Genomic DNA, 26,734 nt, shown 5'->3' on the forward strand with positions numbered 1-26,734 from the left:
GATTGCGTTCTCCTGTTCGCGTCCATATGCGAATGGAGTTGTTGTCAGGGTGTAAGCCTATTCGCTCTTCGTCCCGTGTCCATTGTTTATGTGCTCTAGCCCATCTTACGCGAGCACTCCTGTGATGTGGACGGAGTGGTGGAGTCTTGAGAGGTCTTCGGCTGTAACTCCCATCATGAAGTCTGTTGCGCACAGATTGGATACTTAACGTTAACCACTGTGACTGCTCGAAGCTCATAGTGCAGAGTAGTCGCCTGTTTTCTTAGGGTTTCTCCGTGCAGATATTGTTACATACCGGGTCTGAGTTGCTGCAGTTATGCGTGGACGGCCTTCGCTATTGAACGCGTTTTCTGGAACTTTTTACACAGTCTGGAGGCGACAAGTAAACAATATTCGCAACGTCAACTTGTCTCATGTTTTGTCCTATCAATGAGATGATCTTGATACGGTCTGCCACGGAGAACCAGTTCCGAAGCGTTGTGCTGCACTACGAGGCACACGAACAACTGTGCATTCACAAGAACTCAGCTCCGGTGTACTGGGTTTGTTGACAAGCCGTGATTGCACGGCCCCTGATGAGACAGAGTCGCAACGACGAAAGAGTTCGCATTATGTACGCAACCACCTTGCTACGTAAACACGAAAGGAACGTCCATAGTAACTACTGGTGGGTAATTTGTAAATGTGCTTAAATTGTTTTGATGAGTGTAGTCAGAAAATGTTTGACTTTCTCGAGGAAACGTAACCGACGGCGCGCAAATGGTATCCAGCGTTTGAGTATGTGAGCATTCACCGACTTCGAAGGAACTTTACACATAATTCCGAACCTTTCCGAAACTTTTTCTTGACGCCCGCCGAAAAATGGTGAAAGCGAAAAAGTTTATCGCCTACTACATTTCCAGTGTTCGTATAGTAAGACGGCAGCAACTGGCAGGACGTTCCAATTTTCAGGCGGTATTCACATAGTGTTCCGAAATTCCCGTTGCAAACTGCTAGAACTCGTGGAGAAGAGTGAATACATAAAATTTTGAACAGGAATCCTCGCACCGTTTGAAAACATAGCCGGCCGCGGTGGCCGTGCGGTTCTGGCGCTGCAGTCCGGAACCGCGGGGCTGCTACGGTCGCAGGTTCGAATCCTGCCTCGGGCATGGGTGTGTGTGATGTCCTTAGGTTAGTTAGGTTTAAGTAGTTCTAAGTTCTAGGGGACTTATGACCTAAGATATTGAGTCCCATAGTGCTCAGAGCCATTTGAACCATTTTGAAAACATATTTGCTAGGTAGGCATACAACACAGGATAGTCATGGTGGGTGGTCGTTACGTCGCATCGGCAGATGTCATTTGACGTCTGTCCTACGTCTCTGACGCGGATCGAGCCTCTGTGTTAATTTATTTTCATTCCTAGATGACGCTGTCTTTTTGCAAGTCAAAAGTCATAATTTATATTGACTGTAAACATTCCCTTTCAGACAAATTGCAACCTTAATTTTGTAAACGCTGTTCAGTTTACCAAAGGACTTGACAGATACCCCTGAGGTTCGTCACGTACCGATACTACCATGTTACCTATAGGTTGCATCGACACTACCATAGAATTAATTGCTCTGATAGATACCTCACTCAGGAAGCTATTATACTTACGTGGATTGCAATGCTGTCATTTTGAATAGTAAAAGAGATGCCATTAATTGAGATTTATTCAAAGCAGTAGAATATACTTTCTTCTTGCAATGAATAAGTTATACAAATTTTTCACGACTTCGCCTAACATAACTTCAAGTTTATACAGGGTGAACCAGAACCTCACCACAAACGTTCGGAGATTGTTCAAGGATATTTTCCAAGTATTTTGGTGCAAGAGGCCCATGGTTTCTGGTGGCTCGTTACAGAGTAATTACATTTCGTTTGATTTCTTGCCCGTTGCATCAGTAGTGTCTTGATAATATCTGCACATTAGTGCAAATGTCGATGGTATACTCGACATTAAATCCTTAGCTTTCTGGGGTCACGGCTTGTGATGTCAGGCCACAAAGTATCCGCTGTGACGAGGACGGTGCTTTGTGTCGATGAAAGAGACTTGTATGCCGAGAGTGCCAAAGATGGCGGACTTTGTGAAACCATCATGGCAGACATTTCACTGTTCGTATAGAAATTAATAGTAGCTAGATGATAATGATACCTCAAAAAGAAACATGTACATTACTATTATTTGCACGACGATTCTGATGGTGTAATCAGATTTTCAATATCTTTATTAGTTTAAAGTTTAGTACCTAAGGTTAAATTGCACAAGTAACACCCAGCAACGAATTTGCAAAATCTAAACGGTTCATCCGATTTCGTCGATCTACGTGTCTTGAGAAAGCTATTAGTATAAATCTAAATTGGTATGAATTACAGGCATGTAATTTGAATAGTACATGAGTTATTGGAGGTCAAAGTGGCCGATTACTATCCATCGCGTCAGGCCATAAGTACTCCACAGTTACACGAAAAAACGGCAGCAGCATGTTTATAAATATATTTATTCATCTACGTCTTTGTTTATATTCCATATATACTATTCATGAAGAAAATGGCTAAATAGTTACTGTGTTTTAGAAAGCACAGAGACATTAGGCTCCCGGCCTATCTTTTGCTTGTTTTCTTTTGATATATGTTTATGTAGTTTGTTTATGTATTGAATAATGTGTGTTACAGCGTGTTTATGGTCCAGCCGTAGGAATATTTATTTAATTTCAGGTATTTAAATGAAAATCCTGTATTTCAAATATGCTTCATTATGTTTGTGACTACGTTGGCATGGAAGACATGGCGCGAGCGCTCTAGCCAATCACAGCGATGGTGAATGGGGAGACTGGATGGAAGCGAGTTTCCGGAGAGGACACGGGGAGTTCGGAACGGTGCGGCACGAGGGATGGTCGCACAGGACGGAAAGTGCGGGACAGTACGGCGCGACGGACTCGGAGTCGCGGGAAAGACTTGCAGTGGAGCAGTTTGCGCGTGATCGCGGGAGATAAGAGATACTTCTGAGTGCCGACTTGTATGCTCGTGAGATTTCCGTGGCTTGTGCAGTGAAGACGAAGTACGCGTTTGAAAGTGAATATCTCGCGAGTTATGTTGTTGTTGGTAACTAATTACGTAAAGTAGGAATCTATTGTTTCCCTGTTATTCAACTTATATTTTATTTAATAGAGCTGGACCATCGACACCAGTAAGTGTTTTGCAAAAATATACTGAATTCTCAGAAGTACTTCTACTATCGTACTCATCAGTTAAAATCGTTAAGATAATACCTGCAGATTTTATTTAATTGCAATCTTTCATTTATAAATTTATATGCTACTTTCATAATTCGCTATTGCCGAGTGATAGAAACCTTCGACCATTCGATTCATGTGTGTATTCTTATCGTATACTACAGACTCAGCAATATTTGGCCTGTAATGCGGCAACTACGTATCCCAGCCCCTAGACAACGAAACCAGCCAAAACTTTTGATACTGCCACTCTGAGTCGGAGGGTGCGTAGTTATTCGAAAGCCTGCAACACTAAGCGAATCAATCTTACCCAGATGTGTGAAAATGGCTGCAATGTATTTAAGTTATTGTTGGATTTTTTACACACTCTGTATGTGTTTGTACTTTGATCAGAAATTAGGCTGTATAAATTTTACAGATGTGACCATATATAAGGGGCATTCAAAAAGAAAAGAGCCGAAGGCATAATTACAGAAACCAGTACCTATATGTTAGAAGTATTGGCCCTGGCAAGACACTTGTCCCATTGTGACACAAGGCGGTGAATGGCTGTCTCATGAAATTCCTGGAGTTGTGATATTAACCAGTTCCATACGTACAGCAGGACGTCGTCGTCCGAGGTGAATCGTTTGCCCCTTGGAGCCTTTCTAAGGGGACCAAGATGGCCCCCTTCTGATTCACTTTCTGCAGCACGGGACAACAGTGAATGCCCAGCGTTACTCGCAAACCTTGACCACCCTTCGCCAAGCGATCAAATCAAAACGGCCAGGCAATCTCACTCGTGGGCTCAATCTGCTCCACGACAATGCAAAGCCTCATATGGCCAACACAACCGCGACACTCCTGCTGAAATTCAAATGGGAGGTTCCCGGCCGCCCTCCATACAGTCCCTGTGATTAAGCCATTTTTGGTCCCCTTAAAAAGGCTCTGAGGGGTAAACGATTCACCTCGGACGACGACGTCCACCTGTAAGTGCGGAACTGGTTAACATCGCAGCCCCGGGAATTTTATGAGACAGCCATTCACCACCTTGTGTCATAGTGGGACAAGTATCTCAACAGCCCGGTTGAATACTTCTAATATATAGGTACTGGTTTCTGTAATCATGCCTCCGGCTCATTTCTTTTTGAATGCCCCTTATACATCAGCTTTTATCTGACAAGGGGACGTGATGGACTGGCCCTGTTAGGTTTTCTTTACATGTTTATATAGGATTTGAAAGTCTTTGCCCAGGCATCAATTTCCTAAAGCAGTGTGACACAATTTTTAAAAAAACTCTAAAAAGTTGCATCTAAAATGAGATGATATCCGGCCACTTTTGACTACAAAGCATGCCGCAAATGTTTAATAGTTGACTGTAGCTGAATGCGTAATGTTGAAGTCTCTGGTCTGAGTCTCCTATACAACATTTTTTTTTACTTTTATTTCAACTCTGTATTTTTGTCAAGAGGACATTATAATAAAGAAGTATTGAATCGTAATTTTCTAATGAAGTAATGTCATTTTATTTTCAGTTTTGGGCCATACAAAACATATCGCAATTTGACTTGAGAATTAATTTCACTATATATCTCCTCTGTTTACTGCTAACGCCCACTAATTTCTTCTTTCTTCATTACACAGAGGAACAAGCATATGAAATGCATCAGTACAATCGATGAAACTTCCTGGCAGATTAATCTGGTTTTAAATTGTGAGGAAGTTTCATTTCAGCACACACTCCGCAGAAGAGTGAAAGTTATTGATGTTTATGAGTCATCTCCAGCGTCTGTATCAAATTTTAGTTTGTTTCGTATGACCCATAATTGAAAATCAATAAATATTATTTTCATTAGAAAATTGTGATTCCATTTTTATTTATTATAATTCCACTTGACAAAAAATAAAGAATTTAAATAAAAATAAAAAATTGTTGTAAAGTAGACTTCCATCACCATTCTTCGACGCTATGCAGCTATGAAACATTTGTGTCATGTATTCCAGTTAAAAGGTGGTCAGAACTCACTTTTGTTTCTTTTTGAGACAACTTTCTGAGTTTTTCATTTTTAAAAGTGTATACGGCTTTAGGGTTACAAAAATAATTTTATTCTCTTCGAGTACGACTGTCAAGGCCTGTACTACATAGTTCCCTATCATCTGGTAAAAAGTGCTTTTTGATGTGGCTTAGCACTCCAGAGGCAACATGTACACTCCACTGAGTTAATAGCGACTGCATCAGGGTGTAATGCATGGAAAAATATAAGGGGCATTCAAATTAAACCTGGTGTAACGTAATGGTAACGATTTTGTACTTCAAAAATGTAGTTATACACACTACACATACTCAAAAATAGTCGCCAAGACTATTGGCACATTTATCCCAGCGACACTAGCCGGCCGATTCCATCCTTGAAGAAGCTAGTAGGCTGCTGTCAGATTCAGGCCAGGACCCAGTCACACACTACGTCGTCCGTTGGGAATTGATGTCTGCGAATAGCTTGTTTTAGAGGTCCAACCACATGAAAGTCACACGGTGTAAGGTCGGGACTGAACGGTGGATGTTCCAGCGCTTCCCACCGAAACTGCTGCAGTGTCGTCTTCACCGTATTGACTGTGTGTGGGCGGGCATTATCGTGGAGAAGGCTAACGCCATTGGACGTCATGCATCGGCGTTTCGACTCGATGGCTAATACTCAGTAACCGACGGTGACTCTGTGGTCGTCCATGACTAAAACATTCACTTCCGCAACCACTTCCGGTGTGATGACACAATGAGCCTGTCCAGGACGAGCATCGTCTTCCAGTGACTCGCGCCCGTCAAGGAATCGTTTGCGCCATTCGACAACAATCGAACGACTCAGACTGTATTCACCGTACACAGCCTTCATCCATCGATACATTTCACGGCCTCCAACTCCCTCCACTGCCAAAAATCGAATCACTCCTTGTTCCTGCTTACTCGCCTGCATGTTCGGTAGTGGCGGATAACTTGCGTGACCACACTGGCGCTATGTAGCACCAAACGGTGCTCACGCGTCAGTCTCTCTACCAATAGATGGCGCCACCATATCCGCAGTTACGTGGCGCCACCTTACATATAACGCAAAGGTAGACGCACTGACCAGGTTGCATTTGAGTCCTTCTCCACACAAATATCCTTAACATATCAGTTACAATTCGTTGCCTATACCAGTATGTCATGTTATTTAAGTAATATTATACTGATTTTGTAGATACACCTAGACAAAAGCATGACACTATGGAAGTAATTGGAACTTGCAGTAGAAGCTGAAATCTGTGATCGAGCATTGGAGACCGTATCAAGGAAATATACTTTAAGCTGCGATCTATAACTATGGAAGGATTGTTCATGTTTCACCCTCTGTAGGGCAGCTGTAGGACTGTCTAAATGTACTAACTGCTTTCGATGTGGAAGAGTTATTTTGAAGCAGGCGAAACATACTTTTTTGTCAATCCAGAACACGGCTCATCACAATACAATCAAATGCATATACATAACCAAATTAGGATCGTTTCCTACAAACAGTGTTATTCTTAAGAAAAATAACGAATGTGTTGAAAAGACAAACCTCCGCTATTGAAGATTTCTAGTTCAAAACATATGTGTAGTTGTGCTACTGTTGCTACTTAATTGTTCTATAGCAGTAGATAAATACACATAGGACAAATATTACCACTACTGCTTTCGTAGCTGTCAGTATGCATACAGTGGTAAGCATTGTGTATGTGGCAACACCAAACGGTGGTCACACATCAGTCTCTCCACCAATAGATGGCGCCACCATACCCGCAGTTACATGGCCAACATCATATTCTAACTGTTCTGGTAATAGAATGTGGTACTATTGTGATGTATAGCAAGATACACTAATTTTGTACAATTCAGAGATGGGGTGAAAAGTAAAGTAAGTAGACTTTTGGATATTCTGCAGCAGAAATACGCAAACACAAGTACTATGGTGAGAAAATGCTGTATATATAAGAACATCCAAAGGATGCAGCTGTTTTTTGTGAAAGACATTAACATTCTATATTGATGCAAATAATATCGAGATAGGTAAACGGTTAATCGATTACACCGTGACATTAACAAGTGTGTTTCGCAATGTTGAGAATAGCATACCAGACGAATCTTTACGCTCTACTAAGCTAGTAGTGACTCGATGCTGTACTGGGGTGTATTGCATGGAAAACTATTCAATTCAGTTATCACACTTATCATATCAATCATATTTTGTTGCCTATTCCCGTATGTCTTATTACAGTGATATAGAGATAATATTTAAGAAAAACAGTATATGCACAAAGTAATCAGAATTTATAGCAGAAGCCGGTGACCTTAAATCTCATGCAAGTACTACATATAAGAGAGACATGACACCACATATTTTTACTTTAATAGAGGGATGACAAAACGTTCCATGTTATATATCACATTATATAGTGTGTGGGTTGAATAAATTGTGGAGGCACATGCTGTCAAATAAGAGTAGGCAGCAATATAGGAGCAACATGATATCATAAGGGAATGCAAGCATGGATTTGGTAGGGGTAGGATTCACTTAGGAGTCATCAGAACACTTTTCTAGTCAGTCAATGAGTGCTGTGTGGGATCACAGTCATCCAAAACGTTGCATATGATTGGGTATTGCAGTATGTACTGCTTTATTTTTCAAGTTCTTAGATGATGTGATTGTCTATAAGAAGTTGGCAATGCCAAAAGGTCGTAACAGATGGATGATTGCTACAGGGATCTGAAAGCAGATAAACATAACTACTGTGCATAAATAAGTGAAAGGTCCATTACTGTCGGAATACACTATTGGTTCAAACAGTAACAACCATATAATGTGTAGGAGTAAACATCCATATTGACCTAAAGTAGGCTGCCTAATTAAGGCACTGTAATTCATCCACAAAAGAAGTGGCTTACAAAACACTTGTTAGGCTGACTTTTGAGTATTATTAATCAGCATGGGACATTTACCAGGTTCGACTAATAGAAGATCCAATGCATATTTGCAATAACTTTTAGTTCTGATATCGTTATTTTTTTGTTGCTATAGGAAAATAAGTGATATGATAGTTGCCGCTATTTTTCGGTTTTGTAGTGCTCTTGAGCCTATTGTCAGATATCTGTTTTAATAAATTATGCTATTGTGGCAGTACGAAATGTCTTCCTAGAATGGCAAGGTGAAAGCGTTCCAGAAAAAACGTCAGATCTGGAGCCATGACATGCAGAAAATGAGCGATTTATCACAGCCAGAAGCACATATAATCCAGACTGTTCTATGCAAATTTTACATGCTGACGAAAACTAACGAATTCATGTGGCATTGGTCTCATAAATTTGAGGCAATACAACAACATAAATTAGCCATATGCTTTTAACTCTTCTCACGCTATATCCCAATATTTTAAAAACATAAAGCGGCTCTTCCTGGTATGATAACTGGAATTAGACATTGAAAATGTAAACAGTTAATGTTACACATAAAGTCACGTAAGAGTTTGTCTGATGTTGGCGACTTGCGCAGTACATTACTCTCACTCTACTGATATTTCTGTTCCAAGGTAATAAAATCTGATTGCGACTCATGTATTGTTCTTTGAGATATAATGACTATAATGAAAAATTGCACCACATAAGCAACTGTGCTTACAAAGTATGCACTAGATGCACAACAAAAAATTATCATGTTACTGTAATACTTATAATTATTCCACTAATTACTCCATGCATAGTTAGTTTTGAATGGGTATTATTTTATATATACAATAATGTCACCTTTATGTTCAAAACCTCATATGCTGCAGCATAAATGTGATAAAATGTGAATGAGGAAGAGGAAAAACATGCATAATCTTCTTTTGTGTCTGTTGGCTTCAGCAACAGTTCATCACAATGCGTCAGCAATATTTCAATTTACCATTGAACAATTGACTTTTGGTAGTGAAAATGTGAATAAAGTTTTTCTATTCTCCTAAATATTGTTGTGATTGTGTCTCTGGAATATTTGCTGATTGCTTTCTCTTTTAGACAGTAAGAGCAGTCGGAGAGAGAGAACATACAAAATATAATAAAGATTAAACATTATTCAGAAATGATGACACTATTTAACATTTCTCAAGAGAGGTTCCATCAGTTTGGGTAGGTCTGGTATAGGATTCACAAGTGGATCTACCCATGTTTGTTCTCGGGTAGCATCTGGAGCTGGATTCACCAACGTTATGTCTGGGATATTGGTTGGAATGGATCCCCCAGTGTGAGGTCTGAGACATTGTTCTGGGTAAATTCACCAGTGCTACGTCAAGGATTTGAACAATGCAACCAGCATGGAGGTAAATCCAACAGCATTAGGTCAAAGCAAACATCCAGAGATGGATCCACACATGTTACATCTGTGTTAGCATCCAGAGGTGGACCCACCACCACTATGTCCCACGGCAGGGATGTGGGGTGGGGAGGGGGGGGGGCAGTAACTGACACACTAAAACTAGTGTAATAGGGCTATGTGTGCCTACCTTAGAATAAAGTAAGTTCCTGAAACATTGTTATTATTGTCCATTTGTTATGTACATACATTGTGGACCTTTAATATATATATATATATAGCAAATATTGAACTTAAAGATGTCAAAGATAGAAAAACTTTTAGAAATAAGGTGGAAAAGTGGAATGTATTGTCGGAGAAGGAAGCACTAAAGAGACCAGGAACAAAATGGACAGAAGAAAGAAAAAGAAAACATGGAGAACGAATGAAAGAAGTATGGAAGAAACGACGTCAGAAAGCTTTGCGTGATCCTTCTGGGTCCATTCGCGATAAGTAAGTGTATATATATATATATATATATATATATATATATATATATATATATATATATGTGTGTGTGTGTGTGTGTGTGTGTGTGTGTGTGTGTGTGTGTGTGTGTGTGTATGTGTGTGTGTGTGTGTCCTTTGATATACTGAGGTGGATAAAACCAAAGAAACCAATGTGTCAAGCAGATTTAAACCATTCTGTATTAAATAATTCGTGTTGTCCTTCTGCAGTTTGTCTACTGCGACAATAAGAACAAACAAAAGTTGTTTGGTGTAGAGGTACAGTTTCCTGACAACCAAGACCGAGACAAGGTTGTAAACTATTATCTGTCTGTCTATAGTTTCAATTATTTAACGTGGACATCAACTACATAAACTCACACAGTTGGTGCGCTTGTATAGAATAACGTTTTCTGGAATGTTTTCTACAAAGAATGCATATAAGTTATGCTAGGTAAGGGTGGGAGGTGTAAATCGGCTGTGTCTTTCTCTAAGAAACAAGCTCACATGACGGGAAATGCTACAGTCTTTAGAGTAAGAGGTGCACACTGATCAGCCAGAAGATTATGACTGCCTACCTAATAGCTGGTATCCACCTTCTGCACAGATAACAGCGGCGACACGTCATGGCATGGAAGCTATGAGGCCTTGGTAGATCACTGGAGGGAGCTGGCACAACATCTGCACACACAAATCACCTAAAAATTGTTCAAATGGCTCTGAGCACTATGGGACTGAACACCTATGGTCATCAGTCCCCTAGAACTTAGAACTACTTAAACCTAACTAACCTAAGGACAGCACACAACACCCAGTCATCACGAGGCAGAGAAAATCCCTGACCCCGCCGGGAATCGAACCCGGGAACCCGGGCGCGGGAAGCGAGAACGCTACCGCACGACCACGAGCTGCGGACACAAATCACCTAATTCCTGTAAATTCCGAGGAGGTGGGTGATGAGATCTGACCGACAAACCGCACAGATGGATTCCTAATTAGAAATGGAGTAAAAAAAAATCTTATGAACATGTCTAGAAATGCATCGTTACCACAGTAGATGGCGCTTACTAGTGAAAGTTCCTCTGACCATGTGCTATGCGTTTTTTGCGTGTTACAGGCTGCGTGATTGACGCAGCACGTTGAAAGCAGCAGAATGGTCCGTTATTCATGTCAGGAACAAGCCAAAGATGGTGTTTGTGTAGACCCAAGCAGATGGAAATGGCAGAGAGGTAGCATAGCTATATCAAAACAAGTACCCTCAAAGATACCAACCACATCACACAACATTTCAAGCCATTTTTGGGCGTTTGTGTCATCATGGGTCCTTTTAGACGTGCAGGTAGGCGGCAGACTGTGCATACACAAGATTTGGAGGATAAGGTTCTACAAGATATTCAGACAAGTCCTAGTACAAGCACCAGGCAAGTGGTCTGTCAATATTGTGTAAGCCAAAGTATGATTATGTATATCCCGCAGACAACACGTACATTGCATCCCACAGAGGCCAATTTGAACATCTGTTGTGATGTGGATGCGATGCGCTCTGTAGTGTGTTCCAGGACGATTTTTTGTCATTGCACACATACCGTCCATATCTGGACGTGTTCATAGGATCTTTTTTCCTCAATTTCCGGTCAGGAATTCGTCCCTGCAGATTTTCGGATTTATTAATGTTCACTCTGTACAGCACTGTCGAATATATATCTAGGGATCGTTCGTCATGGAGGACGATCCTATTAAACTGTAGGTAAAATCACAAAGGCCCATTTCACGTGGTAAAGTACTGTAATGCACCTGGAAATTACTTTGGGTGGGCTTGGGAATATTACTACCCTCTGACGTGCTTTGTGTATTAAAAGTATTGGAAGAGAACTACGTATTGGATGCATCACTGTGTTTTATACACAGAGGTATTGTACGTGTACAGGATTCAGACAGTTGGTATTTCTGTTAGAGCGGTTTATTTCAGTGCTGGTGGAGTAAGTTTGGTTAAAGGATTGCTAGTTGCTGACTTACCTGTGATAGACAGCCCAGATTTGGACCATAGCCAAAAGCAAAGAGTCTCTGCAGTGGCAGCATATTACTTCCCCCCCACATATATTTTGCAATGGGAAAATTCGAGATGTTAGAGCTAATATTTGGCCTTGCTGACAGCCACTCTTTAGGATTTTTGAAAACCTGCAGAATTACTGTATTTCACAAGCATTTCTTTTTGTTGGAGTGCTGTGCTGTGTGGTAATCTATTCAACAGCTGACTTATTGTGGTCGGATTCTTGCTATGTAGCCAGTTGACCCAAGACCGGGAACCATGTTTGTTTGCAGTGATGCATTGACAACTATAGTTGGCATCAACTCCAGATTCCCAGGGGTTGGATATGAACAGACATATAGCGCTTCCAAAAAAAGTATCTTAGATGGAATTTTTTCCTTAAGGAAGACACAGGTTTCTTGTGACAGCATCAGATGTAAACATTAGGTCTACTGAACACTGTTTTAGAGAAAGCCTTTGATAATGTCAGCTTTGAGGACGTAAGGAGTGTATTATAATGTTTCAGATTTCCGCATGAAACTACTACCAAATTGTTTCCACCAAAAAACTGTAGACAAATTAGGAAGTACTATGATAGCGAATGGTACAAGGATTTTTAAATATTATTCAAAGAAATGAATGAATCAACACACACTGGCTCTGTCTAAAAAGTTGCCTATTGCTCAAGGTGTTCCATTGACAGAAAATTTTCTCGCTGACTAATCCATCAGTTCAGAGACACGCTTATAAGTTATCTTATTCTGATAGCATTGCGTCTTCACACGTAAAACTGACAAGTCACCCACGCAGTCAGTTCTTCAGTATGGCTGAGATGACTTACAGGTCTGTGAAATTGGGTAAAGTTTGAATCGCCAAGATTATTAGCACTGGATGTTAACGAGATAAACATCAAGAAAATAATGTATGTATACATTAACACATTTCCAGCACCTGTGACAAGATCACTCATATGGTTTATATGCTCTTTCATAAGAATGATTACTTAGTGGAAATGACTGTAATGAAAAATTACGTAGGTTTACCAACAGACATTCTGTCCACACCTATTGCAAAGCAACGTGGAATGGCACAAGTACGTAAGGTCGATTATGGAAATGACATTGTCCTGTTCATTTTATTGAGAGAATTCCATAAAGGTGTAGCTCGTCTATAAAGGAGACATCGTGCAGAGCCTTTATATGACTTAAGTATTGGCTGAGTGTTTGGAATCCCACTGCATCAGGTGAAGCAAGAAATCGATGCAAGATGTGGTTGGGGACTTGTTATTAAGTGTATATTTCGGCAGTAGGAGCATCAAGACATGGTAGAATCTTTGCCACAGCTGGAATTGATGTGCTATGATACTACGTCATCCCTATCACTTTCTCTGATCATCACACTGTAATCTGTAATCTGACTCCTACTACCAGACATTCCTTTCCTGTTCCACTCGCAAATTGAGGGGGCAAAACGACTCTCTTTATGCTTTGACTCTAGCCATACTTTCTGTTTTCACTTCAGGGTCCGTACATGAAATATCTGTGGTGCAGAATTCCTGGTAGTCTAGGAATATCTTGTACATGCTTCTGGAAAAACGTAATGAATAATCGCACACAATATAGGCGTTGCGCCAAAGAAACTGGTGTAGGCATGCGTATTCAAATACAGAGATATGTGAGCAGGCAGAATACGGCGCTGCGGTCGGCATGCCTACACCAGTTTCTTTGGCGCTTCTGTGTAATTATATTAATTTCAGGTACGGTTGTTAGTGCGACTTCCATTTGCTAAAAATGATATGGAATTGCTTTCTTAATTGCTTTTGCTTCTTCGACTGAACCATTTAATCCTGCTGTACCTGGAAAGTTACAGTTAATAACACTAGAGGTGTTCAAAAGGACGCCAACGACACAAACAACCATCCAGTTGATCGCCCTAAACACGCAAACCAACACATCTGAAATTATACGCAACCACTTCAAAGAACTGTGTACCCACACCTACGATCAGTGGGGCACATGTTTGTATGAACTTATTAACTCGAAATTCTCTTGCTTCCATGTCAATAACAGAAACGCCAACAGTCAACTACAAATTTGTTTCCACGGAAAACACTCAAAACACAACCTTACCCGAAAATATCGGGTACCTATCGATCACAGTGGACTAATACTATAGCTAAAGTTCTCACGAGGAATAATAACTTATCCTCTGTGTGGTAACACCAAAACCCTCCGCTGATCTCCATTGGGACTAATATATAGCACAGTATAAGATGTGCTCCTGCGTAGCTAAACAGCAACTACATAAAGAAGCTCTAACCCCAATTTAATACAGCAATGTGTACATGTCTGTTTAAAACTACTCAATTTACAGGTTTCCAACTCTTAAGACCTATTGCCCTACCAGGATTCAGTCGCAGTAAGCTTTGTTACACGTGTGTACGAAGACACTCGATAATCTCGAGCTTCTCAGCCGTAGCTATTATCTCAAGTGCAACACCTGTCCAGGCAAAATCCATATAAACAGGAATAGAAACTGCTGCAGAACTTCTTGAAGAAGGATCTGACGTATGCTTAAAATGGGAACAAATTTGGAACCATTTTCCAAGAGGTACCAAACCCAAAAAATTATAAAAAAAGAGGATTTAGGGATGGCAGCCCACACCTAAGCTTTGTGGATCTAATAAGTCAAAATTTTCTTGCGAAAAATATCAAATCTCTTGTATAGAGGTAGTCAGATAAAGCGTGTTACACCAGAACATACCAAATCCCTCTGAACTTTCGTAACAAGAAGTACCAAATCCTCTCGCATTGATTGCCATGACGTCATAAACGCAGCCAGTTAACTTCAGTTTGTTATTGTGTTATTTCATATAATATTCTTGTGTTTTCAGTCGTGTTTGTTTATGGTGAACACTAATGAATTCCGATTTTTTCCGATTAATATTCCGATGACCTAAATTTACAGAAAATCAAAAGAAACGTGAAAGATCTGAAAATACATGAAAGAGGAGGATTTTGAAACACGAAAAACATATTGCTCCAGCAAGTGCTAAACCTCCTTATGTATAAACATAATTTTAACTTCTGAAAAGCATTACGCATATCAGAAGATGACTTGATACGTGAAAATAACGGATATTGCTACAACGCAGATGCTGTAAGTCAGAGAAAGTTTTTAAGGGAGTATATTGACGTGAACTATCCTAAAAGAAGAAGGCCTGATCAAGGCAAGAAAGAAGGTTCAATCGAAAACTTTAAGCTACAGGTTACAAACTGCTCTTCAGGGGATGGTCCCCGTTTTTAGATTTACATTCCTAAGTATTTTTTATGGTGAAGGAAGGAAAGGTGAGCACGCAGCTGATGAGAAGATGAATAGTGGGGCAGCAGTTTCTGTAACAAGAGGTGGCGCAAGGCTTGGTGATGATATAAAGAGACTACAGGCTGAAATTATAGCTCACATAACAAGTTTTAAATGCAGATAACAGCACTGGGGGAGAAAAAAAAGACACCAATAAGAAAATATTTGCCTCAGAATTAGCTATGCGTAAGATGTGGAATTTGTTTTACGAGGAGGTTATTATTTGTTCATGAAGTATAATTTGTACACTTTTAAAAGAATTTTTATGACAAAAGATACCAAATCCAACATAAAATTCGTAATAACTGTAGAAAAATAATGAGGAATACCTTAAATTTTTCTGAAAGACTTGCCAGTGAGTCCCAGACAAACTGTATGTCAACTATGGTTTGCATACCAGAACTGTTGTGGCTACAGGGAATTTTTCTTTTCTACTCAAGAATTGGATTTGGTTCCCTTCGGAAACAAGATCCACAAATATGGAATCAAGAATCACCATCAAGGGTACAAAGCGGCCTAAACATCCGCACCAAACTACAAACTAGCAGGCTTCGATTTACCGCCATATAGGTGGGACATTGTGCTAACACAAACGTCCTTAGTATGTAAGTCACCAAGATACGAACACAGACGTGACGCCTCTAGTTCGTATTACAGTCCGGTTGTGTAACAAATTCAGGCTTAGTATTAAAAAAAAATTTGGGATATTCATTTTTTAAGTTATTACAATAAAACGCCTTCCATAGACTCAACATTTTTTTGAGACACATTCCACATTAAACAGGTACTTAGCCATTCTGTTGTAAAAATATTTACAGAAATTCTATTTTTCGACTTTAATGTCCACAAAATTCTTGAAACGTCACAAACTACAATTCAAATTAAAGGATATCAAGTTAAATATGGGTGTCGCAAGTGATAAGACGTCTGTGACTCATATACAGGTACACATCGCCAAAACTGTTGCATCACCCCGACATGTCGTGTACGTGTGTTGCTGTATGATTGTTCCCGTACCGATCCTGTTTGGAAACATGCAGTATATATGGTTATATATGGTTACCGTGAGCGGTAGCTAGGGATAGAACGCCGCTCTCGAATGGACTGCAGCATTTCAGTGTCAAGTAAAGCACAAAAAAAAAGGTTCAAATGGCTCTTAGCACTATGGGACTTAACTACTGAGGTCATCAGTCCCCTAGAACTTAGAACTACTTAAACCTAACCTAAGGACATCACACACATCCATGTCCGAGGCAGGATTCGAACCTGCGACCGTAGCAGTCGCGCGGTTCCGGACTGAGCGCCTAGAACCGCTAGACCACCGCGGCCGGCAAGTAAAGCACCAGTAGCGACTGTGGAACAGTAGAGTGAACATCCGTGAAACCAGGAAAGACAATCGCGATCACTGATCGTGTCTGCACTATCACGCAACGTGCACAAGTCTTGTCCGCCAAGAAGTTGCTCGATGTATGTACCAGAGTCCAAGTAATGTGGTGCGGAGGGGTATGGACATGGAATCGGTTCCAGTTGACAGATAATGTTGAGGACTTACACCGCACATGCTACCCACGTTCGTCACGTACACAGAATCTACGATTTTTGAGGAAAAGGAACCGTGGGCTGAGTGCTGTGGAACGAATTCGGTATTTGAAGAGAATACAGGACGTTGTGTATCACGGCAAACTGTTAATAGACGATTGCATGATGCTATTCAACATTCCCGACGCCCCTGGCGAGCGCCACGTCGTACATCACAATACAATGGATTCAGTTACATATGGGCAAGAAATCATGCAAAATGGACGGCCCAGGATGGGCGGTGGTTATTTATGGACGAAACTCTAATCGCAGAGAAGTCTGGTGACAGTCTGATAATATGGAACGCCTCCAACACTGTGTCCCACATGTGCAACAAGGTTGTGGGGAGTTGAGGTTGTAGGGTGGCATTACGAAGGGTCAGGATACACTCCTCGTGGTTGCTGAGGGCAATCTCTACAGTACGAGGACGAGATTTTGTAACCAATAGTAGGGCCGTGTCACCAATATTTTGGTGACAGTTTCATTTGGATGGATGTTAACTCGCGTACTCATCGTACTGTTCTCGTTAACACGTTCCTTCATTATGCTAGAATCACTAGAACGGAATTCCCTGTCAGTTCTACGGGCATGAACTTAATCGAACACGTGTGGGATCGATTGAAACGATCACGTACTCTGCGCGATTTAACGCCCAATCGCCATTGAAGAGGGACAATGTGGACCGGGGCTGGCTTGATGACCTCATCGATAGTACGGCACGACGGATTCAAGCCTGGATCATAGCAAGGAGTACTGCGCTTTCTCAGAAGTGCTATGAGAAAACCTCCTCTAGGAAACAGACGATTTTGTCGTTACCCAAATGTTTGTTTCTTTGATTTGGTAATATGGGCACATTGTAGATTGAGATACGAGGGTTGCCCATACAGTAATGCACCGCATCTTTTCTCAGCCGAAAACAGTGCTACGAATGCGAAACGTTACGTATGTTTCCAGAATGGTAGGAGACGAGATACTGGCAGAAGTAAAGCTGTGAGGATGGGGCGTGAGTCGTGCTTGGGTAGCTCAGCGGTAGAGCATTTGCCCGCGAAAGGCAAAGGTCCCGAGTTCGAGTCTCGGTCTGGCTCACGGTTTTAATCTGCCAGGAAGTTTCGTCACGTATGTATTATCTGAAGCCTCCTGAGTGAGCGCGCCAGGTTTCCTTCACTTCCGACAGATAGCGTAGCTGCAGGACAGTTCCAAAATGGCGTCTGTAGGTGATGTACGTTACGAGCAACTGCAGAGAAAGAACAAACGCTTGTGCAAAGTCTATGAAGCACCTGCTGTCGACAGAAATTCGGTAAGTCGCTGGGCGCGAAGAGTGAGATGATCAGAAGGCGGTTCGGTTCCAGGAGACCATCCACGGCTCTCACAAGACATGCTGCAGCGAGCTGATGTCAATCGCCAGGACAGACGTATTAAAGGATGCCATTCGTGGAAGACATTTTAGGACAAAAGTTTTGAATCACACCTTTATTTCGAAGTTCATGGCACAAAAAACCAAAATTGGCACTGAGGCATGCGTATACAAGGTTGCCCCAAATGTAATTTACAGCATGTTTTTTCTTCAACAGTTCTTCATTGAACATAATGAGAATTACACACACGAAAGAATCGTGTTTTATCTACACACCCTATTTTTCAGCGTAATCGCCATCCCGTCCTGTGGCCTTCCTCCAGCGCGAAACAAGGGCGTGTATGCCCTGTCGGTACCAAGAAAGTGCCATACCCATCTTGCAGTTTCGACGGAAAACTTCAGACTATCCAACACTACATCTAGGCAATGCAAAGTACTTCCTATCTCTGACCCCGGACATTGTCGGCTTAACTGAGAAATTAAGTCTAATGTCATAAAATATTGCACCATATGTGTGTGATATTTACAGTCTATGTTTTATCTTTTTTCGTTAGTACCATTGTTTTATATGTATAGCCGTGTATAATGCAGTGAGTCCCTTATAAAACGGGTACACCTCACGTACCCATTAAGGATGTCTAGTCGAAATGCTTGTGAAGTTTCGACACTGTCTCGAATGTGGCTACTCTGTATTTCACCAGGAAGTTGAGTGCAACTGTGTGCTCGTGCGTCAGTTGCTGTGACAAGCTTGTATTGTTGAGTTGTTACAGAAATTGGACAGTTTGCATTAGAACAACGAATTGATATTGTGAAGTGTGACTTAAAGGCAGACTCCGTAAAGGAATGTAAATAAATTTTCCAAACGAAGTATTCTGGTAGGAAGCTCCCCACGACCAGCTCTATTCAAGATCTGTAAAAGGAGTGGAAGGCTATAGCATCCGTTGTAGGCAGAATTCGCATGGACATTGTGAGAAGTCTCGCAAGTTGATAAGGATGTTACTGCAGCAGTCTGGTGTATCTCGTACATCGAGTCATCGCACAGTAAAAGATGTGAAATTAAAAGCCTGTTGTGTGAGAGTGGTACAAGAGTTGAAATTTGTAACTGGCTGTTAACGCCGGTCACTGTTACTTGGACCCCTTGCTTTACCTCATGTCAGATGACGTCTGATTTCATTTGTCAGATTATGTAAACTCCCGCAATTGCATATACTGGTCGCAGGACAATCCACATATTCTGCGTAAGGAATCTCTCCACTCAGGGAACATAGGTGCTTAGTATGCGTAGTTCGGCATGCGCATTATTGGCCCCATATTTTTCAGTTACACCTTAAACAGTACCTGATAGACAGTTAGAGATCTTAGACTTTCTGTGCATAATTAACAGGTGCAGAAAGAGTGTATGCAGTATTCCAACTAGATGGAGCAACCGCACATCCAACCAAATCGCGGCCGATTATCACCAATGTGTTCACTGAAGACAGACGTGTCAGTAAAGGCTTCTGGCCCCCAAGGTCCCAGGACTTAACATCGGCCGGCCGGAGTGGCCGTGCGGTTCTAGGTGCTACAGTCTGGAACCGAGCGACCCCTACGGTCGCAGGTTCGAATCCTGCCTCGGGCATGAATGTGTGTGATGTCCCTAGGTTAGTTAGGTTTGATTAGTTCTAAGTTCTAGGCGACTGATGCCCTCAGAAGTTAAGTCGCATAGTGCTCAGAGCCATTTGAACTTAACATCGTGTGATCTTTATGTATGGGGCACACTAAAAAGCAAAGTGTATACTGACAATCCTCGCACAAAAGACGAGCTTAAAAGGAAAATAACTACAGAAATTAACATCACGCCTGCAAAAGTACAACGTATTGCTGGTAACGTCATCACATGAAGTCAGCGATGCCTGGATGCCCACTGTCACTACTTACAGTATTTCTTATAAACGGCCGCGCGAGATTAGCCGAGCGGTCTCAGGCGCTGCAGTCATGGTGCGGTTAATCCCGGCGGAGGTTCCAGTCCTCCATTGGGCATGGGTGTGTGTGTTTGTCCTTAGGATAATTTAGGTGTGTAAGCTTAGGGACTGATGACCTTAGCAGTTAAGTCCCATAAGATTTCACACACATTTGAACATTTTTTCTTATAAACGGGTCACTACATGTTTTTTAGAGTTACTATTATCTGTTCTTTTGTAGTTAGTTTATTGTTAGTTGAAACTCGGGTATGAGGCGTAATGGTTTTAAATGAGACATCGTGTGGTATCAAGTGTTTTGCTAAACTCGGAATTTTCCATGCTGCCGCCTCCTGAAATAATTACCACTTCTTCTGTACCGGGAGCGTATTGCCCCGAGCCACGTCTCGCGCTCGGACGAGGCGGGGTGACATCATCCCGAGAACGGCCGGCCGTTTCTGGTAGGTAGGAACGTCCGCTAGAATGACCTCGAAACGTCCGACTCGAAGCACGGTCGGGCGGGCTCGAGGCTAGGCGAGTATCGACCGCACGTCGCGCCAGTCCGCGCCTCGCCTCGCCGGTTCGAGGCGGCTCGCGTCGACCGCCCGTCTGTGTCGTGGCGCAGTAGCGGGCCGGCAGCCGCGATGAAGCGCCGCTCCTGGGTGTGGGAGTACTTCGAGGATGCGCCCGACGACATGGTGCGCTGCCGCGTCTGCCGCGAGCAGCTCAAGAACCGCAGCCGCAACACCTCCACCATGATCAAGCACCTGTCCAACGTGCACCAGCTGCGGCCGCGCGCACCGGGTAAGCCTGCAGTCGCCGCCTCCCATCGTATATTACTTGGATGTCGAGATGAAGAACAGAGAGACTAGTGGAAAAAATTGACCGTGGCGCTGTTAACAGTAACCAGATATGTGTTTGCCCCTGGCATTTTAGGGAGACCGCGGAAAATCCAAATCAGGGCAGTCTCACGAGGATTTGAACCTCATAGATTTATGGACAACATCGTTGTGGAGATGAAGCAGCGATTAGTATGATTAATCAATTATTCAAAAACAGTCTTAATCGCTTTAATATTATTATTATTATACCGCCAAGCGGTTTCAACCCGACGTAGGGGTCATCTTCTGGGCGTTTACACCATTGGTTGACAGCTGGTGGTGTCACCCCTGTCTACATAACTGATCACGGTATGGTATGGGCTGTTCTGAGGGGACAGCAACGTACAAATATGTAATGGTGCTCCATTCTCGATGTTTTCCGAAGCGTAATATTTTGATGATTCGGGAATGTAAGCGGCAGTACATGGCATGGACAGAAAGACACGTTCACAAAGATGTCGCCATCTGTTTTGCGCTGTAGCTTCTATTAGAAGTGGACAAAAAAATAAAAAAGAACTTTGTTATAGCGGCAGAACCATATGTCAAGATAAGTATATAACGGCACGTCTTCAGAAGTTAGGACAAAGTCGCGTCGTGATCGCAGAGATACCGGTGTAGGAATTTTGTTATTTCTAGTCTGTGATCATGAAACTACCGTGATTAGCCATACTGTTCACACCATTTTACTTCGTAAACAGTCAAGGTTTTCGATAGTGCCTAGCTGACTTCCCATGTTTTTTTATCACTAACCCGCAGTGGCTCACTCTTGGATTTAGTTCAGTATCCCATTTCGAGTTAAACCATTGTTTCCAGTCCGTTTAATTGTAGGTTCCTGTATAACTGGTTGGGTAAGCCAGTTCAAAGGTCGAAAGAAAGCAAGAGACCAAACCTAGTAAAACATTATGGTGCTCAAACCAACCGTACTATTGATTACAGCTGTACCTTTTCATCCATTCTGTCTTTATCCACGTATGTGAACGGTCCTTACTGACGAATATCAATAGTCGCAGAATAATATTTTATGATACGCTTGAAATAAAGAGAAACATTTTCTCGTGTGTTTCCCTTTTCAGTTGTTGCCTATCTATTGTCGGGCTTTTAGTATACTGTTACAGTGACGTAATAATCGCTCCACCATCGAATGGCTCAGAGGTTGCACGTGAATGGGGGTATGTGAGGAAATAGGAAACTTTAAAAATCGTTTGATACTAGAAATTAGTTGCGACTGGAAACGGAATTAATGGGCGATATCGGAGACGTACTTCTCTCTTGTAGAAGAATGTGTAAATGTTAATCCGTCTAGATAGGTAGGTGGTCAATCACGTCAAATGTACCATGTGTTAACTGAGAACTGACGTTGAAAATGACAAAACACTGCAATAACTATTTGTTTGATGAACTGAAACGGTACAGCGACTGTGATGTCATATAAACACGCGTATTGTAAAGGTCAAAGTATCGGGGTTCCCGTAAAAGTATTAATGTTTTGGGTGCATCTTTTCTTGTTACTAATTTCTTCAAACACAAAAAAACTTGAAACATCTAACCGCGATGGAAAAATAGGGTTTTCATGTGGGACATAAATATAATTTCGATATATGCAATGTTTAAAAAAAATGTTGTCGTGGCCCATTCTTAGCCGTCGATAATTCGCAGTCAAAATGTCATTTTTAAACCTAATGTTGGGGTACGTTAGGTATAAGTCCGCCATCAGAACCCCATTAATTTTTTTTTAAACTGACATTACGTCAGTGGTAAAATCAAAACAGCAGCATCGCCATCTCAACTACACTCGATCTGAGCAACACACTGCCACTGCTCCGTTCCCGTGACTTAATTTAATAATGGCTGTATCTCGGAAACCGTAGAAAACATTGCATGCGCCTGTCTAACGTTCTCAGTTTTGACTTGTCCATATCGTTAACTATAAAGCTTGTCTGCGTTCTCCCGAAATAGCGCGCAGAAATACCATGTATTGTAAATGCAGTAGACGTCCGCAAGTAAGTTCGCCGTTTGTGCCAGCGCCCATCGGAGTGACATGATAAGTGCCGCGGCACAACGCCATGTGTACACTAGTGACAGTTTATAAACGACTCTGCTTTGATTGTGCGAGTGTCTTTGTACCCAGAAAAACTAGAAATGGTTCTGAGCTCATTAATTTTTTAGATGTACTCGTATTGGAAAAATACTACTTTATTTAAGATCGAAGCAGCGCTCAGTGCATCGATTGTAATGCTCAAAATAAAGCGTGGGGATGGATTGCAACTGACGTATCATAGAAACAATAATTTAAATTGATCTAATTTGTTTGTGGAAGAGAATGAAGATATAGAAGTAAATAAAATCATCTTTTAGGTATATATGTACATACAGTGGTTGTACAAACTATGGAAATGCGGCGATAAATGCATGAAAGTCAAGTGTATGAGTCATGTTTCACGCTGTTTCCAATTTCTGGACGAGTTTACGCCCCAAAAGTACACTACTGGCCATTAAAATTGCTACACCAAGAAGAAATGCAGATGATAAACGGGTATTCATTAGACAAATATATTATACCGGAACTGAAATGTGATTACGTTTCACGCAATTTGGGTGCATAGATCCTGAGAAATCAGTACCCAGAACAACCACCTCTGGCCGTAATGACGGCCTTGATACACCTGGGCATTGAGTCAAACAGAGCTTGGATGGTGTGTAGAGGTACAGCTGCCCATACAGCTTCAACACGATACCACAGTTCATCAAGAGTAGTGGCTGGCGTATTATGACGAGCCAGTTGCTCGGCCACCATTGACCAGACGTTTTCAATTGGTGAGAGATGTGGAGAATGTGCCGGCCACGGCAGCAGTCGAACATTTTCTGTATCCAGAAAGGCCCGTACAGGACCTGCAACAAGCGGTCGTGCATTATCTTGCTGAAATGTAGGGTTTCGCAGGGATCAAGTGAAGGGTAGAGCCACGGGTCGTAACACATCTGAAATGTAACGACCACTGTTCAAAGTGCCGTCAATGCGAACAAGAGGTGACCGAGACGTGCAACCAATGGCACCGCATACCACCACGCCGGGTGAAACGCCAGTGTGGCGATGACGAATACACGCTTCCAATGTGCGTTCACCGCGATGTCGCCAAACACGGATGCGACCATCATGATGCTGTAAACAGAACCTGGATTCATCCGAAAAAATGACGTTTTGCCATTCGTCCACCCAGGTTCGTCGTTGAGTACATCATGGCAGGCGCTGCTGTCAGTGATGCAGCGTCAAGGATAACCGCAGCCATGGTCTCCGAGCTGATAGTCCATGCTGCTGCAAACGTCGTCGAACTGTCCGTGCAGATGGCTGTTGTCTTGCAAACGTCCCCATCTGTTGACTGAGGGATCGAGACGTGGCTGCACGATCCGTTACAGCCATGTGGATAAGATGCCTGTCATCTCGACTGCTAGTGATACTAGGCCGTTGGGATCCAGCACGGCGTTCCGTATTACCCTCCTCAACCCACCGATTCCATATTCTGCTAACAGTCATTGGATCTCGACCAACGCGAGCAGCAGTGTTGCGATACGATAAACCTCAATCGCGATAGGCTACAATCCGACCTTTATCAAAGTCGGAAACGTGATGGTACGCATTTTTCCTCCTTACACGAGGCATCACAACAACGTTTCACCAGGCAACGCCGGTCAACTGCTGTTCGTGTATGAGAAATCGGTTGGAAACTTTCCTCGTGTCAGCACGTTGTAGGTGTCGCCACCGTCGCCGACCTTGTGTGAATGCTCTGAAAAGCTAATCATTTGCATATCACAGCATCTTCTTCCTGTCGGTTAAATTTCGCGTCTGTAGCACGTCATCTTCTTGGTGTAGCAATTTTAATGGCCAGTAGTGTAAAAATATGGCGGGTGTTCGGTGATTATTTGGACAGCCATATCGTGCTATTGTATGGGCCCCATGCTACTCCGCAACATCGCATAACTACCAAGGGTTATGTGAGGTTATGTGACCATTTTGGCTGATTATTTCATACCATGGTACAATGTTGGTTCCCCGACGGTTCCACAACTCGCATCGTCCGGGACTGGGTTTGTGAGCACGAGGGTGAATTGCCCCATCTTCCCTGTCCAACACAGTCACCACATCAGCCTTTGTGGTCTATTTTGGAGAGAAGGGTGCGTGATTGCTATCCACCGCCATCATCGTTACCAGAACTTACCACTATTTTGCAGGAAGAGTTGTGTAAGTTTTCCTTGAAAACCATAAAGTATCTCTGTTTATTTCCAAGACGACTGGAAGCTGTTTTGAACGCCAAAGGGTTTCATACACCGTATTAGGCAACTAATGAGGAGGTATTGAATAGAACTGGGGAGAAGAGAAATTTGTGGCACAACTTGACTAGCAGAAGGGATCGCTTGGTAGGACATATTCTGAGGCATCAAGGGATCACCAATTTAGTAGGGCAGCGTGGAGGGTAAAAATCGTAGAGGGAGACTAAGATATGAATACTCTTAACAGATTCAGAAGGATTTAGGTTGCAGTAGGTACTGGGAGATGAAGAAGCTTGCACAGGATAGAGTAGCATCAAACCAGTCTCTGGACTGAAGACCACAACAACAACAACAACATGGTCAGTACAGTGAAATGTCGTTTAGTTTTCTTTGTAGACTGTTTCTTGTTGCACACCTCAAAATGAGTGCTACAACACAGAAAAGGAAAATTATGCCTTTGAATAATAGAAGCATTGAAACGACTCGACAAAGTAGTATCAGTAACAAAACTTGTTCTCGAATATGGTGTCAGCTAAGTTACTATTGGTAACTGTTCAAGAAATCGACTTAAATTGTAACAGTTTTCTTCAAAGAAATGTCTTGAACAATCTCCTAGCCGAAAAACTGTTAAAAAAATCGGATTTTGAAAGAAAAAGTGAGACGTTGATTATGTGATTTACGCAACAAAGACGGAAGGGGCTTCGATTTCTAGCCAAATCTTGCAGGATAAAACCTTGTTTTTTAGAAACCAGCTTCAGGAAGTTTCGCCACTAATTTGGGATTACTCTAGAAGTGGAAGAAGAGGCATGGACTGCGTCAGCTAGATATATGCGGAGAAAAGCTCTCTGGCGACTCTGAGACCGTTCCAGAATTTATTTTGAAGTTTAAAATAATCACCATTGAAAATAAAATTTGTCATGGGCAGCGTGGAGGATAAAAATCGTATAGGGAGACCAAGAGATGAATACACTAAGGAGATTCAGAAGGATGTAGGTTGCAGTAGGTACTAGGAGATGAAGAAGCTTGCCCAGGATAGAGTAGCATGGAGAGCTGCACCAAACCAGTATCTGAACTGAAGACCACAACAACAACAACAACATTAGGCATGATAATGTGCTGTGTTTTTTTTTTTTTTTTTTTTTTTTTTTTTTTTTTTTGTGGTGGGCTAAGAAAAAAACTGCGGTATATTAATTGTAATTTGCTCAAAATGTGGGCGGAGAAACACCCCCCCCCCCATACACACACAGTAGACCG

The 26,734-nt window shown here is 42.0% G+C and overlaps 1 protein-coding gene across 2 annotated transcripts in view; it reads left to right on the forward strand.

Moving 5' to 3' along the window:
* LOC126203965 (protein bric-a-brac 1-like) overlaps positions 1-26,734 on the forward strand; it is a 455,035-nt gene that overhangs the window by 21,205 nt on the left and 407,096 nt on the right. The window contains exon 1 of one of the 2 annotated variants that reach the window (XM_049938371.1): positions 20,966-21,140. The exons of the other annotated variant lie outside the window; for it this stretch is intronic. Coding sequence (XP_049794328.1) covers positions 20,981-21,140 — 160 coding nt within the window. The 5' untranslated portion in view covers positions 20,966-20,980. Of the gene's footprint in view, positions 1-20,965; positions 21,141-26,734 lie in introns of those variants that run through there. 2 annotated transcript variants of the gene reach the window in all.

The sequence above is a fragment of the Schistocerca nitens genome, chromosome 9 (assembly GCF_023898315.1).
Source record: "Schistocerca nitens isolate TAMUIC-IGC-003100 chromosome 9, iqSchNite1.1, whole genome shotgun sequence".
NCBI classification, from domain to species: domain Eukaryota; kingdom Metazoa; phylum Arthropoda; class Insecta; order Orthoptera; family Acrididae; genus Schistocerca; species Schistocerca nitens.